The following is a 17,280-nucleotide window of genomic DNA, read 5'->3' as shown; positions in this document are numbered from 1 at the left end:
TACATGTCAGAATGATGTTAATATCAATCTTTTTCCTAAAACTATAAATTTGTATCATATGTAAAAAAGCATGAACTCTTTGAGACAAAAATTGTTTAACGAAACTTAAAAAATTAAGGAGCATGGAAAAAAAGGGATAGGAGAGCAAAAGAAAGGCAAAGGAAAAGTTAAATTCATTCTTCTTTGGAGGAATTGGTGAGAAAGGAACATGTTTTATAAATTCCAAAATACTTAAACAATTGAAACACTATTTCTTTCTTCCTTTCATTTCCTCCCAGATTCGGAGTAAGCAAAATGTATACAGTGCTCTATACATAAAACTAGCCTGTTTAATGTATTAATTTGTAAAAGAGCAACCATTTTACATGAAAAAAATGAAAGCAAATCAAGTTTTGTGAGATAGTCTCTCTGCCTTTGACTTGGCACAATGTTGATGAAAGAATGACTTTCTACAAACATTAGGGTTCTTTAAAATCTAGTGTTGTTCCTGGAGTGATATTGATTTATTCCAAATTCAATTGCTAACTTTGCATTGTGAACTGTAAAAAATACCTTGGAGAAAGATTAGATATTGATCTTATCTATATTCTTCATCACATCCTTGTTCAAGAGCCAAAGTTGGAAAATTATCCAAAATCCTGTATATTTCATTGGTTTGCAAATGAGAAGTGTCTCCAGCTCCAAATCTGTAGACTCTCTTATCGAGTTCAATTGTACTCCACCCAGGAACCTTTGTTAGACCTTTCATCATTGACCTCACCTTCCCAAATTCATCCCAGTCTCCCCCTTCTCCATATATATTAGATAACAAGGTGTAGTATCCAGTATCATCTGTCCTAATATCTACAAGGTCACTTTCAATGCTTTTAATCATGTCCATTCTCCTGTAGATTCGACACCCATTTAGCAGAGCACTCCAGATGCTAGCATCCACATGAAATGGCATTGATCTGATAATTTCATATGCACCACTGAGATCACCGGCTCGGCTCAGAAGGTCAACTACACTAGCAAAATGTTCTGTATTAGGCTTGATGCCAAAATCCCTCATTGAGCTAAAATATAACTTACCTTCTTCCACAGATCCTACATGACTACAAGCTGATATTATATTCATGAAGGTGACTTCATTTGGTTTTATTCCTGAATCTACCATCTGATTGAAGAGTGAGATGGCAGCATTGATCTGACCATGTATTCCATAGCCAGCAATCATGGCACTCCATGAAACCACGCTTCGCTCTGAGATGCTATCAAAAACTCCTTGGGCTGCTTGAAGATCTCCACACTTGGCATACATGTCAGTTAAAGCTGTATCTACATAAAGTGCTCGGCTCAGAAGGTCAACTACACTAGCAAAATGTTCTGTATTAGGCTTGATGCCAAAATCCCTCATTGAGCTAAAATATAACTTACCTTCTTCCACAGATCCTACATGACTACAAGCTGATATTATATTCATGAAGGTGACTTCATTTGGTTTTATTCCTGAATCTACCATCTGATTGAAGAGTGAGATGGCAGCATTGATCTGACCATGTATTCCATAGCCAGCAATCATGGCACTCCATGAAACCACGCTTCGCTCTGAGATGCTATCAAAAACTCCTTGGGCTGCTTGAAGATCTCCACACTTGGCATACATGTCAGTTAAAGCTGTATCTACATAAAGATCTTTCTTCAAACCACCAGTAATGAGCTTGTGGTGAACCCATTTTCCTTTTTCTAGATGACCCAAATGGGAGCATGCTTGAATTACACTTAAGAAAGTCACTTCATTCATCTCAATTCCACTCATATACATTTGATCAAACAACCTGATTGCCTCTTCTGAATTACCATTCTGAGAAAATCCACAAACCATAGAACTCCAAGTTATCACACTTCTCTGTTCAATTCTTTCAAATATCTTGTAGCCACAATTCACAAGGCCACATTTCGAGTACATGTCAATTAGTGAATTCTGGACAAACTCATCCAAAATACCCCTTTTGATAACATGACCATGAATCTGATATCCAAGCTGTATTGAACCCACACTTCCACAAGCTGAAAGAGAACTTGCCAGGCCATATGAATCTGGCATCAGTCCCTGTGTCTGCATCTGCACAAATGCCACTAATGCCTGCTTCAACAATCCTTTCCGAGCATAAAGAGATATTAGCATGTTCCATGAGACAATATTTCTCTCCCCAATTACACGAAGAACCTCCTCACAATAATTTAGTTTTCCACATTCAGCATATAATTCTATTAATGCTGGCCCAACAAAATCAAGGTCAGCATCTAACGCTTTTCTTGTTACAAAACAATGAACCGACTTCCCTTCTCTAAGCAAACCTAACCTAGCACAAGAACATATGACAACCATCATGGTTACTGAATTGGGTTCCACTTTAGACTCTTGCATCTCAAGAAAAACACCTATTGCTTCTTGGAAGCAACCAGTTTGGTTGTAGCATGTAATCATTGCAGTCCATGAAGCAGTATGCCGTTGAGTAACATTTTGAAAGATCTTCTCTGCACTATGTAAATCACCACATTTAGTATACATTACAATTAAAGAATTATCCAAAGACCCTTCACTTTTAATTGACCTTGTCACAACTTGACCATGAACTAACCTTGCTAGTCTTAGAAAACCTAAGTCACCACAAGCCTCAGCTACACTAAGCATTGTCACCGAATCTGCTTCAACACCTTGACAAATCATCCTATGAAACAAATCCAATCCCTCACTTGCCTCTTCATACTCAACATAACACGATATAATCGAACTCCACAAAACCACATCTTTCATCGGCATTCCATCGAATATCTTGCGCGCATTATATAAGCATCCCATTTCCCCATACATACTAAGCAATGAAGTTTCAACAATAGCATCAGTATCAAACCCACATTTGATTATCCTCCCATGGACCTTCCCACCAATACCCAGATCACCAAAACCAGAACAAGCCCTCAGAATGTTAGGATATATAAATCCATTGACATGGACTTGATGATACAACATTTTATGATACAATGAAATGGACTCTTCAAAGAAGTGGTTCCAAACATGACACTTAATAAGTACACCCCACATGAAAGAATCTGGGGAAGGGAAGGTCTCAAAGACAAGTCTTGAAGTTTGGAGGTCACCCATTTGAGAATAAGACTCAACCAGTTTGGTGGTGGCAAGAGGGTCTCTATGGAGGCCAGTGACAAAGAGATGGGCATGGAGTTGGGTTAGTGTTCTTAAAGTGGTACAAGACCTGAATAGAGGCATATAGAGTGTCATTATTCTTGTGTTTGAACAGCTTAAGAAGGTGTACTTATTTAGTTCTAGAGTCTAGTTGAACTTTTAACTCAATGTCGGAGCATGGAAGTGATGGGACAACAAAAAAGGGGTTTTAGGGAGATGGGTAGTGCACTGGAGACATAGGTAAAGAAAGAGAGAGAGAGAGATATGTTGTTAATCCAATCTCTCTATCTTTTGATCGTGCAATAAGCTGGCTTCGCAGGCTACTGCGGACCGTCTCAAAGCCATTTTTCTTCATCTGAGACACAGATGAGAGCCCTCGATAAAATAAAAGAAAGGGTTTGAATTTAGACCAAAAACGTTAACAAAATCTGAATGAAATAGGATTCAGAAACACAAAAACAAAAACAAAACAAAAACACTTTTCATTAAAAAGAAGGCCAAAACTTATATAATAAAACTCGTTTTTTATTTTTTATTATTTTATTCGCTGAATATAATAACTCGTGCTTGATTTTTATTAACGGGTTTGTTATACAACAACTACCCTTTATTCTCTTTTGGGGCTTGAATGGAGGGAAGTTGAATTGGGCTTGAAATATGGAAAGATTATACGGCCCACAAAACCTTTTTTATTCTTTGGTTTTGTATGGGCTGAAGTATTTTTGAAGTAGTGAACCAAAATTATATGCCTTCTATGGTATATTTAGGGTATTAGCAATAATTATATATAACCGCCCTAATTGACCGCCCCTTCTTAGCCTTGCGACACAAGCCGGACCCTTATATATATACATAGATTTTCTAAGTTTCTAACTTGTTCCTGAAAAAAAAGTTTCTAAACCTAATTCTGAGTTTGAGACTTCTTGCATTCATCAAAAAGTCTCATTAAAACTTTCTTACTTTCATCAAACAGTTTGAGACTATCAAACATTCATAAAAAAGTTCATAGAAAATTCTTTGAAACAATGGAGATGGTGGGGTTTCGATATGATCCTACAGATGAGGAGTTGATGAAGATTTTAATGAAGAAGGTCAACGATGTTGAACAAACTCACCTAAATCATCATTTTGATTATATTGTGAATGACTGTGAGATATATGGCAAAATTCCTCCATGGGAAATATATGATTCTCATGCTCACTATCATTTACACACTTTCCGCCGCAAACTCTACGTCTTCACCGACCTCAAAACAACAACCGGCAATCGTGTGTGCAGGGCTGCCGCTTGCGGAACCTGGCTTGAAAAAAGCAAGCCCAAAAGAATGTATGATTCTCAGGGCAATGTTATTGGGATCAACAGGATGCTCTCTTTTAAGGCCAAGGATCTCCAGTCGAGCAAATTCAATAAAACTAATTGGATAATGCACGAGTTCTCCTTGACAAAACAGGAATTTGGAAGAATAAACACAGTCCTCTGTGTCATCTATAAACTAAATAAAGGGTCAGGGTCAGATTGTGAGGAGACCAACGGAAGAGGTCTCAAAAGAGCTTTTTCTTCTACTACTGCTGGTGAAGAGTTCTCATGCTTCAATACAACTGCTGCTGCTATGATTTCACTTGAGCCTGAGCCTGAGCCTGAGCCTGAGCCTGAGATGCCTAGTGCTGATGATGAAGAGTTTGCTGCATGGGTTTATGGATGTTTTTCTTCTACTGCCGCTGTAGCTCAAGAGGACTCAACCTTCAATACAACTGGTGTGATGTCACATGGACAAGAAGATGACCAAGCCCAGGAACACAAAAAAAGACGGTTGGATGCTGTTGCTGATGCTGATGCTTCTACGGATAAAGAGTTTGCTGCATTGATAGCTGATCCCACATTCCCAGATGAACCATTGAGTCAAATATTTTCTGACCTACCACCCCTGGTTGAAGTATGCAGTCAATCCAAATCAGACCCTGTTGCTGATGCTGATTTTGATGCATTAATTACTTCATTAATTTCTGATCCAACACAATCCGATGAAGCATGGTGTAAAATCTTTTGTATATGAGAATTCTTTTTCTTCTCTTTTAGTCTTGCACAGATTTTTTGTTCTTCTCTTTGTCAGTTTATTGTTAGCATGTCTATAGTTAGAACTCTGGCAAATGGGTTGTTAGCAATGTAGCTATAGAATTGAAGGATTGTACAGAAAATTGTTTTGATGGTGAAGGAGCTATTTGTCAACTCAAAGTTATAAACTTCTTATGCTTTCTTCTCTTATTTGCAATCTTTATGTTTTGATATGTAAATGTGATGTGAAGGTTTAGATAGTGTGACTCATTATTTCTTGTTTTCATTTATCACATTTTTTTCATTCTCTTTCCCTCTCAGCAATACTTGGATGCTATTGGTTATTTATTTATTTATTTTTCAATGATTGATTTTAAGGTGCAATTCCAATTTCCCTTGTAACTAAAGATGATTTCTGGTCACTCTAAGCACCTTGTCAATTGAATGAATACATATGGAAGCTTGAAATTTAAACATTTTATGATTACATAATTATCTTGTTTGTGCTGCAATTTCTCATTGTTGGTGAAATCTCCATGTTTGACTTAAAAAAAGAAACATTATAAAATAAATTTAGAGAATTTCTAAAATATGATGCTTTATTATCTGTAAATATTTACTCTTTCGGGAATTATTTTAAAATCTACTCATAGTTTCATTGCCTAATAGTAGCTAGAAGAAGTTTCATAGCATGGGTATTATTCTAGAACTGTTTATGAAGGTTGCTCATAATTGTTTCAACATTATCATCATCATAGCATCATATTATGTGGCATTGTGAGTATTCTAGGGAATTATGGTATATGGGTTTGTGCCTATTTGGCGTGCAATGGGTTATGCCTTGCCGTGTAGTGGACTTGCTGGCTGGTTGGACAGGTCGGCGTGGTAAGTTCAGCAGGGGAGGCAATTGCTGGAAGGCCATTCCTTTGTGCCTTATGTGGATCATTTTGTGTGAACGGAACAATCGGGCTTTTGAAGGAATTAGAACAGAACGCAGAACAATGGAGCTCAAGATTCTTTTAAGATCTTTGTTTTGACTGGATGGCTGAAACATCTATGTACTTGAGATCCATTTTTTATTTATTTTCTAGACTTTTGTAATATGTCATAATTCTGCAGATCCAGTACGCAGCTTGTGTACTGGAGGTGCATTTCTTCATTCTAATTAATTTTCTTATTTACCTATAAAAAAAAAAAAAAAAAATTGGAATCTCCTTCCCTTTTTGTCTGTGTGTGCGCGCGCGTGATGAAAAAAATTATTTATGGTCTCTATAGTATCCGATGCTCTCTCACTCTTTTCTTCCTCAACTTCAGTCATGATGTTTATGAGAATCCTCACATCTCGTTATGTAGAAGAGGATTTCCTTGAGTCCTTGCCTAGAAAGATGATAATAGACCTTTCCACCCTTTTCTTCTCTATTACAGCCATGATGACAGCCTTTTCCGCTGCTCTTTTTCTTATGCTACATGAACAATCATGGATTTTCAAACCCTCTTTGTATTGATGCAGTTCCCCCTTCTTGTTGCCATGGCAATTTCAACTTACTGACCTAGCATCTTCGATAGGAAAATGAAGCATTAGTTTTAACATATTCATTATTTGTGTTTTACTTATATGATGTATTAGTGTCCTGTAAATAACTGGCATATACCAGCCAAACATGAAGATTTTTTTTTCTTTATTCTTTTTCTCAGTTATCCAAATAATGGGACATTCTCTCCTTTTCTTTGTTGAGATGTCTCTCAGCCTTCATTGGATAATCCCCACAATCACAAGACCCAATGAAATGTTGAGACCCAAGATGGTAAAAATCAGCTAAAACATCAAGAAAGTGCTGCTCAAAGTCTTCTTTGTAAACAGAAGAACCTAAATACGTTAGCATCTTTATAATATTCCTCATTAAATCCCTATTTATAACTTCACCATTCCTTTCTTGATGAACAAACTCAAAAGTGTATCCTGAAGCCTAGTCTGGGGAATGACAATATCTCTCCAGAACCCAAGCTCACGAATGGGAGTTTTGTGGGTGCTTGGGATGACAGTTTTTTCCATGTACATTATTACATCTCTGATCGTTTCCAATGCCTTCTTATAATCTGCCCATTTCCTGTTCAGTTCTTCCAATAATAACTCTCCTTAAGCATCTTGAATCAATTTAGATATTTCGCTTAGATAAGAAGTCATAGTCATCACAAGTCCAGAGTAGAGTTGCTCTCCAAATTTGTGCAGCACCAAACATCAGAAATATGAAGTTTTCTTATGTAAAAAATAATAATTTCAACATCTCACACATAGAATTCCAGTAGCTTTGCCACTTTAAAAACAAGTTTGTTTTCATTCTTAAACTTTAAAATTTTCTTTTTTCGTCCCAAAATTTTTGAAAATGTTACAATTTTTTATTATCCTTACATCCACTTCCATTGACTTTTATCATACATGTTTAATTAGGTTGCACTATCTTTTGCAGTGAAAAAGTTGACATGACATGAACCATTACATTATATATATATATATATATAAAAAAAAAAAAAAAAAAAAACACAAACACACACAAAAGGTGAACAAGTCACACGAAACTATTGGTCACATATGCTATATAATTTCTTTTTAAAGTTTAGGAAAATTTTTATTTTCAATAGTTTATGATTAAAAAAAAAAAAAGGCTTTATAAAGTTTAAGGACAAAAAATGTGATGTTCTCAATGGTAATGAGGGATTTTTTTTTTTTTTTATTATTATTATTAAGTTTAGGAAAGAGAAATGGACTTCATGGCTTCATGCAAATTTTTGGATAAAAAAAAAATGTAGCTATTTTTTATAACTAACAAATTTGAAAACTTTTAACTTTATGTACAAATTGTATGAATATATTCAAACTTTGAAATAACATGAAATGGGAAGCCTTGAGATTCAAAATGAAACATCTTGGTAATGTTAATGCTAGAGACACAAAATAATTTAAAATCTTTTCATAACTTTTTAGGATGAATGACACACCAACATGGCTTGAATTGAAAGGATTGGATTAGGGGTGTTCTGTCTACTCTTTAGGAGGGAAAATTCATGTAGGGTGAAAGCAAGGCATATCGAGGCTAATGTAAGTTAGAGGTATACTTATAATGTTTAATGAGGAAACTTCAACATTAACAGTATAATGATGAAAGAGAAAGGGAAGATACAATCGTAAGAATGTTAAAAGAGAGAGAAAACAAGTATTTTAGGGGATGATAACATAATATTTTATATGTAAAAAGCAAATTACACCAACATCCCTTAGGGGCTATCTAAATAACACTCTCCTCTAAATGTTTGTATAAATGACATTTCCTCCTGATGTTTCTAATAGGGTTTACACTTATTACATTTGTTGCATAACATTACTGTTTACAATTAGGCTGAAACACCAATGTGTTTCTTATTTGTGTAGATCTCAGATCAACGATCCCTTATTAAAGTGCAAAACTTTACCAATTAAACTAACTAAAATCACGTGGTACTAGTAATCAATGTAAGTAACCAAACTATTATAAGTTTAAGCTATAGCTACAATATACAAGGTTAGATCACAAGAATTTTCAATTTGTGTAAAATAAGTATAGCATGTAGTGTTTCGAGGTAACTCGACCATAAAATTCCTAAAATAATATTCATCCATTTCAAAATTACAGAATTTGGTTTTGTCACCTCATTAACATTTAAACTAAAGTTGATTATCATAGTATCATTTTGATTTCAACCCAACATGTTTCAATTGAAAGTACTAGGAAACCTGTACCTAACTAGTTGAAAATACTAAGAAGAGCTAACTAGTTGATTAACTATCAAACCTGTACCTAACTATTAGTGTATTTTGAATAGTCATGAAGCCCAAATTGCAATCCATTTTTTCCAGTATTTAAAGGACACCATAAGCTAACCCTGAGTAGGGTTTTCAAGGCTTTTAGAGAGAGATTAGAGTGCAACTTGTGCCTCTTTTGTAAATCTAGGGTTTTGTACCCAAAAGCTTTCTAAGATCTTTTGTGAGTTGTGTGTTGAATCTTTTGTGAGATCTAGAAGTGTTTACCTTTATAACCGCACTTAGGGTTATCAAGATCAAGATTCATGTCAAGAACTTGGTGATCTCTCACTATAAGAAAATGTATTTTTAGTGATGAAAATTTTCGTCACTAAAAGTCCAATTTTTCGTCACTAAGAACCTCTAGTGACGAAATTGGACTTTTAGTGACGAAATTCGTTTCGTCGCTGTAGCCCCGTCGCTAAAAGTCTTGGCGACTTTTAGCGACGAAAAATTTCGTCACTAAAAGTCCAATTTGGTAATAAAAAAAAACTTTTAGCGACGAAAACGTTTCGTCGCTAAATATTTTCCTCGCTAAAAACAGTATTTAGTGACGAAAATATTTCGTCACTAAAACCATTTCAGTTTATTAAATCATATTTAGTGACGAAAAATTTCGTCACTAAAACTATTTTCGGGTACATATAGTGACGAAAATATTCGTCACTAAAACTATTTTAAAAAATCCATGCACATATAGTGACGAAAATGTTCGTCACTAAAATCATTTCTTACAAAATTCCACTGTATTTAGTGATGAAATATTTCGTCACTAAAACAATTTTTTGTTGCCATATTTGTGACGAAAAAATTCATCACTAAAACATATTTTCTGTTTTTATTATTTTCATGATGTTGATATTAACCTGTAACCTATCATTACATTATTCAAACCTCAAATTTGATTAACACAATTATTTCAACAACACATTTATAAAAAATTGATCCATACATTCCACAAGTTAAAATTAAAACAAGTATCAAATTCAAACTCCTTCCATACAATAATTGTTTGCAACACGTACAATAACTTAAAATGTTTTGTAACAATACAAGAAATGTAGCATAATATAATTAGAACCCCTAGAGCCAAAAGATGTCCTCATATGTCTTCAAATAATGCCAAAAGTAATCCCCTAAAGCCACCAATAAGAAATCTGCACAAATATAAAAATACTATTACATTAAAATCATAAAGTAAAAACATTAACTATGTTATAAAAAATTTCTAACAATGAGTTTCAAATGATACATAAAAAAATGAAGTGTTACCTATAAGTGATTTAACTTGAAGATGAACTACCCCCATAGTTAAAACCGTCATCATAACCCTTGCTCCTCAAAAAAATAAGAATATTCTTTTGGATCTCATCTTGCTTAGCTCGTGCCTCTTGCTCCTTAGCTTGCGCCTCTTGCTCCTTAGCTCGCTCCTCTTCATCCCTAACTCTTGCCTCTTTGAGCTCAATTATCTCATTTTCTAACCGATGAATATACTCTACCGAGGCACTAGATGAGGCAGTGGTTACTGGAGAAGAAGAAGGTCTCATGCCAAGTCCTTTTACAATACCAGATTTTTCTTAAAAACCAAGTTTGAGATTTCCTCTTGTGTAAGGGGAATTGCATTAGGATCTTGACAATGATCCTCTTGCACTTTGAGAATAGTTTCCTACCATTTGAGAGAGGATAAAAAAAAAAAAAACAACAACAACAACAATCACAACATTAATACTACATATGTAATAACTTTACAAACATGATAAGAATGAAATAATATGGATGAAATGATACACATACATATGTCGCTTCATCGTCATGGTGTATCCACTTATTTGTGTTTGGATTAAAATGAACATCTTTGTAAACTTTTGCCTATTCAAGAACTTGACCGCCATTATTATTTGTCTAATTAATTAACATTCGAATGTTAGTTATTTATAGTTAATTAATCACAACATGTAATATACTAAGGTTTAAGAAAATGAAAAAACACGCACCTCCTCATCAACCCTAACAACAAGTGCCTTTGTCCCGCATCTATGTTTGCCTGAAGTTTTGCTTCTATTTTTAGAATTAACTAGTTGCAGACCCGCGTGTTGCGCGTGATAATTTTTTAAGTAAAATACTATTTTAGTTCCTAGAATTTATAAAGATTTAAATATATATATATATATATATATAGTTTTATCATATTTTTCATAATCTTGTCTATAATGTTTTTTTACCATTATCACATATTTATTGGTTGATGATTTGCATAACATAGATATTAAATAAGAGGAAGAAATATTCGTTAGATCTTTTTAAGTCATGGTGTATGAAGATTATGATTATATATATATATAAGGTTAATGAAATGTCAAAAAATAAGATTATAAAATTTTCCAACTTTATTTCTAATATAATTTCTAAATTACTGAAGAACATCTTATTTTTAGTTATGATAGGAATTATAATTTCTCTAGTTAGAGTTTGATTAGTTTAAGTTTAAATTTTGTATTATATTTTTTTTATTGTTGATTATTGATTTAATTAAGTGAATGTAATGGTTGATTTTATTGCACTACAAAGTTTTCAATGTCTATTGTATAACCATCTCTATTTTATTTCTTACTCCTCTTGACCACCTTTTTATAATTGTGACTGCAAAAACTGTAAAGATGTTCACCTACAAATATCATAATGATCAAAATAAATAAAACCCATTATACAAAATTTAACATCTAAATAAATAAAATAAATAAAAAAGCAGCACCTAGTGTTGCATTCAATTCTTAAAAGTTTAATTTTTGATGTGGATACCTAAAGTGAATCATTGAATATTCAGCTTTTTGATTCTTTGAAACCATAAAAGACGGGAAGAACAAAAGGAGGAGACAGGAAATTACTTTTGGGGGGGGGGTTGGAACATAAAATTAGTCGACTAACTTTTCACTATAAAATCTAAAATAGTAATGTACATACAATTTAATAATTCAATATATGATCCAATAAATGCTAATAAAATTATTGAATCAAAATTGACAAAAAGATTTAATATCTTTAATCAACTATGAAATGGGCAAAGTATAATGACTAAGATTAAAAAAAATGCTAATAATTTAAAAACAATCATTCAAACTTCAATGAATAAAAATCATCTAATAAAATACAAGTACAACCAAATACATGTTATATTATTTTTATCTATAAATTAATTAAATGATAAATAGAAGTAAATTTTAATCAGGTACATTTATAAATTATAATGTTATATGATATGTTGATTAATTTAAAAACAAATAAATATATGATAATAAAAGAATGAAAAAAAAAAAGAAGCAGAAGAAAACCTCTGTACTTAGGAAAGTGGGAATGCCTGAATATGCTTCACAATCAAAGGGCCTACACGGCTACAACAAACACAATTGCTTTTGTAGAAAAAATTTTAACCATACACGTGGGTGGTTGTCTCTAGTTTGCTTTAATATTTATTCACTGTTCACACAGAACAAAAGCAATGTTACACTTTACATTGTAAATGACGAAACATAGAGGAAACTCAGGAAAGTAAAACAGGAAAAGAAAGAAAAAGAAGGAGGCAGAGTTGAGCTGTTGAGAGAATGAGAGTTGAGGTGCCATGCCAGAGATAGAAGCAGTCGGACAAGAAAGCGAGAGAGAGAGAGAGAGAGAGAGAGAGAGAGAGGGAGAGAAGGCAAATAACTGATAGACCTCAGAGTCGTTGAGGGAGCGGCCATTCAGCTGAGTCACAAACCAGAGTATTTTTCCTTCTTTTATTTTTTTTGTTTTATTGAAAGTAGAAAACACTAATTTTTTAAAATAGTGCCTTTTGCACTGACTTGCATAATAACATTAATAATGGTATATACCATATGGTAAAGGGCATTGCAATTATACAACAATATAACCTTAGAATAGTATTTGTCAATGACATGTTTGGATATCCCAGGAAGACAAAATCCTTACATTTTTTTTTCTTTGGATCATCTTCAAGGCAATAATTTAATTCCCTACAAGACAAGTCTAGAATAATGCTATTTCAAGCAATTATGAGGATAGAACCTACACATGCAGCCATATAGTCTCAAAGTTCAAAGTGGCGTGAAAAGGAGAGAGAGTTACTTGTGTAGAAAAATGTCTGCAACTGTGTGGTGATGCAGTGCCTCCAGCCTTCAATCTTACTACTGCTATGGGGCAAGTAAGCCTTAAAAGTGTTAAAATAGTTGTGCATCTCAAAATTCTGTATGTCTAATTATTTATTTATCATTAATTAGATTAGAAAGCCAAAGGTTTGAAGTTTTGAAACTGTCTTTGGAAGAAAGCCAAAGGCTTGAAGTTTTGATTGGCGTTAGCAAGCTGAAGGGCTAAAGTTTTGAAACCATGAAACACAGGGAGAGGAAAAGGAGGGGAGACAGAAAGGATTGCCGTTAAAGAGTAAAGACTATTTGGATTGGGTTTGGGCTTATGGATTGGTGGACGTATAGCATTAACATGAGGAATTTCTTTTTAGCAATATTTTTAAAATTTAGGAAAAGTATTTTAAAATTATTGGAAAAATAATGGTAATGACATGGCTGCTGATGTGGCTCAATGTGAGTGTAGCAACATTAAATGCTACGCTTCAGCTTTTAGTAATATATAGATTCTTGATTTTTCCTAATAAAGAACATTCAAGATATTTATTAGATCATTAATAAATTAAGTATACATTTACTTCATTTAAGTATTAATCTAATCATTTGACAACATAATATAATAAATATCAGATAATAATAATATACGCATAAATAATTTACCAGCCAATCCTTATTGGTCCATCTCCCTTCAATGAGTCCAGTCTATTGCTCAAGTGTGACATTCTTTGGCGGGTGGCTTTTAGCATAGTCTTCATCATGAGATTGTACAAGCTTCTTATAAGTTTGATACAACTTGTTAGAGCCGCTACTCTATAATCTTCCACATTTTGTATTTACTGTTTTCGTTACTAAGTTAGAATCTCCTTCAAGCTCAAACTGATCCTGTAAAATGAAGTATATATGTATTATAAAAAAATTATTATATGAATTAATATACTTAGTAACAACAAATACGAGTTAGACGTTATTAATATAAATTTACCGCGATATTTTGAAGCATTACATCTCTAGTAGCAGTATCAACACTTTTCCAATTTTTTACGTTGTAACTGGCAAATTACTTCGCACTTGTATGCCAATTTGATTGACAAGCTTGCACGCATTCTTCCCAATAGGAGCATCATACTTTGCAGCTATACGTACTGGTAGTTTACCACTTTTTTCAACAAGTGTCCGTACTGCTATACCACGTGTTGTTCCACGGGTATTTCTGCTAGCAGATCCTATTTAAAAATTATCAATGTTATAAAATTATACATTCTATGTACATTAAGTATAATCTCAATAGTAAAGACAAGGTGCAGTTGCAATTAAGTATGTTCTATGTAATTACCAGTCGTGCTAGTTAATGCATCGGTAGCCTCCACACTCGAAGAACTTTGGACAGGAGGATTTGTTTCAAGAGGTGTTTCCGTAGACTGAACCGTAGATTGGACCACCGGGATAGATGCCTCACCTCGCGAGCGTGTAAGTCGTCCTGGTGCCATCTGTAACTAAAAACATACATATAATGGAACAACAAAGTCATTACAAATAATAAAACAACAAAGTTATTATCTATTGTACCCTATGGAACATCTATTGTACCTTATGGATTAAAGAGTTAGATGACTCAACATCATTCTCATCGTCACCAATAGGTGGTACATAATCATCATCTACCACAACACTAGCTCTACTTCTTTTTCCTTTTGCACAATTAGACTGAGTAGAATCCTTTAGAGAAGTTGAGATGTGCTTCAATCTCAAAGCATCAATTATCTCTTGGTTTTGCCTCATTCTATCCAATCTTGCCATCTCATACCTCGGTATATTATGAGTGTATTTGGCCTTTTTGGGCATTTTTTGAAACTATGTATTGACATGAAATGACCACATCATATCTCTTGCTAAATTTGAACACAATTGCTAAATGACATGAAATGACATGACATGAAACTAACTCAACACAAGTCATATCTATGAAATGAAATAAAATGACATGAAATGACATGTATTGACATCCCAAGTCATATCTCTTGCTAAATTTGAACACAATTGCTACTAACTCAATACAACAAATGACCACATCAATATCCATATCAAGTTTAAGATAAGCACAAAACATCTCAATAACAATTGCTACGTAGACAAGCATAAAACTTTAAGACAAGTATAAAACTTTAAGACAATCACATAACGTTTAAGACAATTGTTATGAATTCTACATATCATAATCCACATCAAGATCAACATTAGGTATGTCATGCTCTTCATTTTGATTAGCGTCTCTTGAAGTTCCACCTTCAGGAATAACCTCAATTTCAACATCACCCATATAATACTCAATAATATTGTCTTCAACATTGATAGGGACAATATCAACGATTGCTTCTTGTTAGAATGCGTCACTATTTTCTGTATTATCATTGGATTCTCCGCCCCCTACTTCTGGGACATCAAACACTCCCCTATGTTGGATGCATTGCACAATTTTGCAAGGGTCACGTAATTTCGTATCTTGAAGGTAGAAAACTTGTTTCGCTTGACTAGGAAGTATAAATGGGTCATTTTGATACCATCGACTTGTAACATTAATGCTCGTGCAGTGTGCATCGGTTCTTATCGTTCTCCTTCGACCATTGGTACTAGTATTATACCATTCACACTGGAACAAAACAACTTTATGGCGAAACATATACTCTAATTCCCAAATTTTGCACACATGACCATAGAAGTCGTGCATTTCTCCCTCATGGTCCCCTTCGGTAGATACACCACTGTTTTGGGTTACACGACGATTGTCTAGGTCCCTTGTATGGAACTTTACACCATTGACCATACAAACGGTGTACTCCTTCACATACGGCTTAGGACCATTTGCTAATGACTATAACTGTCTAGTAGCTTCTGATGACTCGTTAACTTTCAATCTATTCATCTATAATGACATACAACAAATGATATCCTATTAGTAATAAGCAATGACGAATAAATTTAAATGTTTAAATTTATTAGTGTGTGATTAAATTTCAAATGTCTTACACGTTCTCTGAACCACTTGGGAAACTCTTGTCGTTGGATTTGAGTTATAGCTTCTCCAGTAAGATTATGCAATATGTTTTTGTGTTCGCTGTTAAAAATAAAGTGATTTATTTTCAGTTAAGCATTGCAAATAATATTCAAAACTTGATTAAACAATATATGCATATGAAATCATATACTTTAAATAAGGCTCTAGCTCAGGACTATTATACAGCAAGTACCAATGAGCAGTATCAAGCAATGCACGAGACAAGTCGCCATCATTCCACCTACCACCTGTAGGTCGAGCAATCTATGAAAAAACTATCAATCCTTCGCTAGATTCACCAAAATCTTCATTTCTTTCTCTTCGGTTATGCATAGTTTCGATCCCATCAATATACAAAGACCAGTTGTTAATACATTCTTTAAGAATGTAAGCCTCTGCAATCAAACCTTCTGGTCGAGCTCGGTTGGAAACGTATCTTTTCAATTTTCCAAGGTACCTACGAGGAAAAAATACACACAGAATGTGATTTTATACCATGTGGGAAAAATGCAATTGATGAATGTATCAAAAGACCTAGTTACCTTTCAATTGAATACATCCACCGATATTGTACCGGGCCTCCTAGAATTGCTTCTCGAGGCAAGTGAACAGCAAGATGGATCATAACATCAAAGAATGCTGAAGGAAAGAATCTCTCAAGCTTGCATAGTATAAGAACTATACATTCTTCTAGTTTTTCCAATTCACTTCGCTTTAAGGTCCTTGAGCATAAGTCTTGGAAGAAGTTGCCTAACTCAAACAATACAATACTAATGTCTTTATTTGCAAACCCTCACAATCCAATTGGAAGAATTCGTTGTAGTAGCACATGACAGTCATGACTTTTCAAACCAGATAATCTACCATTTTTTGCATTCACTGACCTTGATATGTTGGTTGCATAGCCATCCGAATACTTGACTGATTTCAAAAAGTCATAAAAATCATCATTTTCATTGGGACTTAATGAAAAGAAAACTCGAGGCTTGTCATATGATCCATGAGGACGTTGTTTCAAAT

General features: G+C 33.9%; 2 protein-coding genes and 1 long non-coding RNA gene across 3 annotated transcripts; 1 reads left to right on the top strand and 2 right to left on the bottom strand.

The window, feature by feature from the left end:
- Positions 1 to 149: 149 nt before the first annotated feature.
- On the bottom strand, positions 150 to 3,656 carry LOC112024660 (putative pentatricopeptide repeat-containing protein At1g69350, mitochondrial). The gene is made up of 2 exons (XM_065774020.1): positions 1,417 to 3,656; positions 150 to 1,071 (listed from the first exon to the last, which is right to left on the bottom strand). Exons 1-2 carry the CDS (start codon positions 3,281 to 3,283, stop codon positions 578 to 580), a joined length of 2,361 nt encoding a protein of 786 aa, XP_065630092.1. The 5' UTR covers positions 3,284 to 3,656; the 3' UTR covers positions 150 to 577.
- Positions 3,657 to 4,212: 556 nt separating this feature from the next.
- On the top strand, positions 4,213 to 5,241 carry LOC112008503 (NAC domain-containing protein JA2). Its single transcript, XM_024040829.2, has one exon. It carries the CDS (start codon positions 4,213 to 4,215, stop codon positions 5,239 to 5,241), a length of 1,029 nt encoding a protein of 342 aa, XP_023896597.2.
- Positions 5,242 to 12,409: 7,168 nt separating this feature from the next.
- Positions 12,410 to 13,650, bottom strand: LOC136067792 (uncharacterized). Its single transcript, XR_010629209.1, has 3 exons — positions 13,195 to 13,650; positions 13,039 to 13,082; positions 12,410 to 12,549 (listed from the first exon to the last, which is right to left on the bottom strand). It is a non-coding gene; the product is annotated as an uncharacterized LOC136067792 (long non-coding RNA).
- Between the last annotated feature and the right edge of the window lie 3,630 nt (positions 13,651 to 17,280).

The sequence above is a fragment of the Quercus suber genome, unplaced genomic scaffold, assembly GCF_002906115.3.
Source record: "Quercus suber isolate HL8 unplaced genomic scaffold, Cork oak 2.0 scaffold_85, whole genome shotgun sequence".
In the NCBI taxonomy this organism is placed as follows: Eukaryota; Viridiplantae; Streptophyta; class Magnoliopsida; order Fagales; family Fagaceae; genus Quercus; species Quercus suber.
The sequence above is the reverse complement of the archived record's forward strand: the minus strand, read 5'-3'. Positions and strand labels throughout refer to the sequence as shown.

What these genes read in the sequence shown, in the direction of transcription:
- LOC112008503 (XM_024040829.2), top strand. Translation starts at nt 4,213, where the DNA reads ATGGAGATGGTGGGGTTTCGATATGATCCTACAGATGAGGAGTTGATG.
- LOC112024660 (XM_065774020.1), bottom strand. Translation starts at nt 3,283, where the DNA reads ATGACACTCTATATGCCTCTATTCAGGTCTTGTACCACTTTAAGAACA. An exon ending in TGTAGGATCTGTGGAAGAAG is followed by an intron (nt 1,072 to 1,416) that starts GTAAGTTATATT and finishes CTGTGGAAGAAG; the next exon opens with GTAAGTTATATTTTAGCTCA.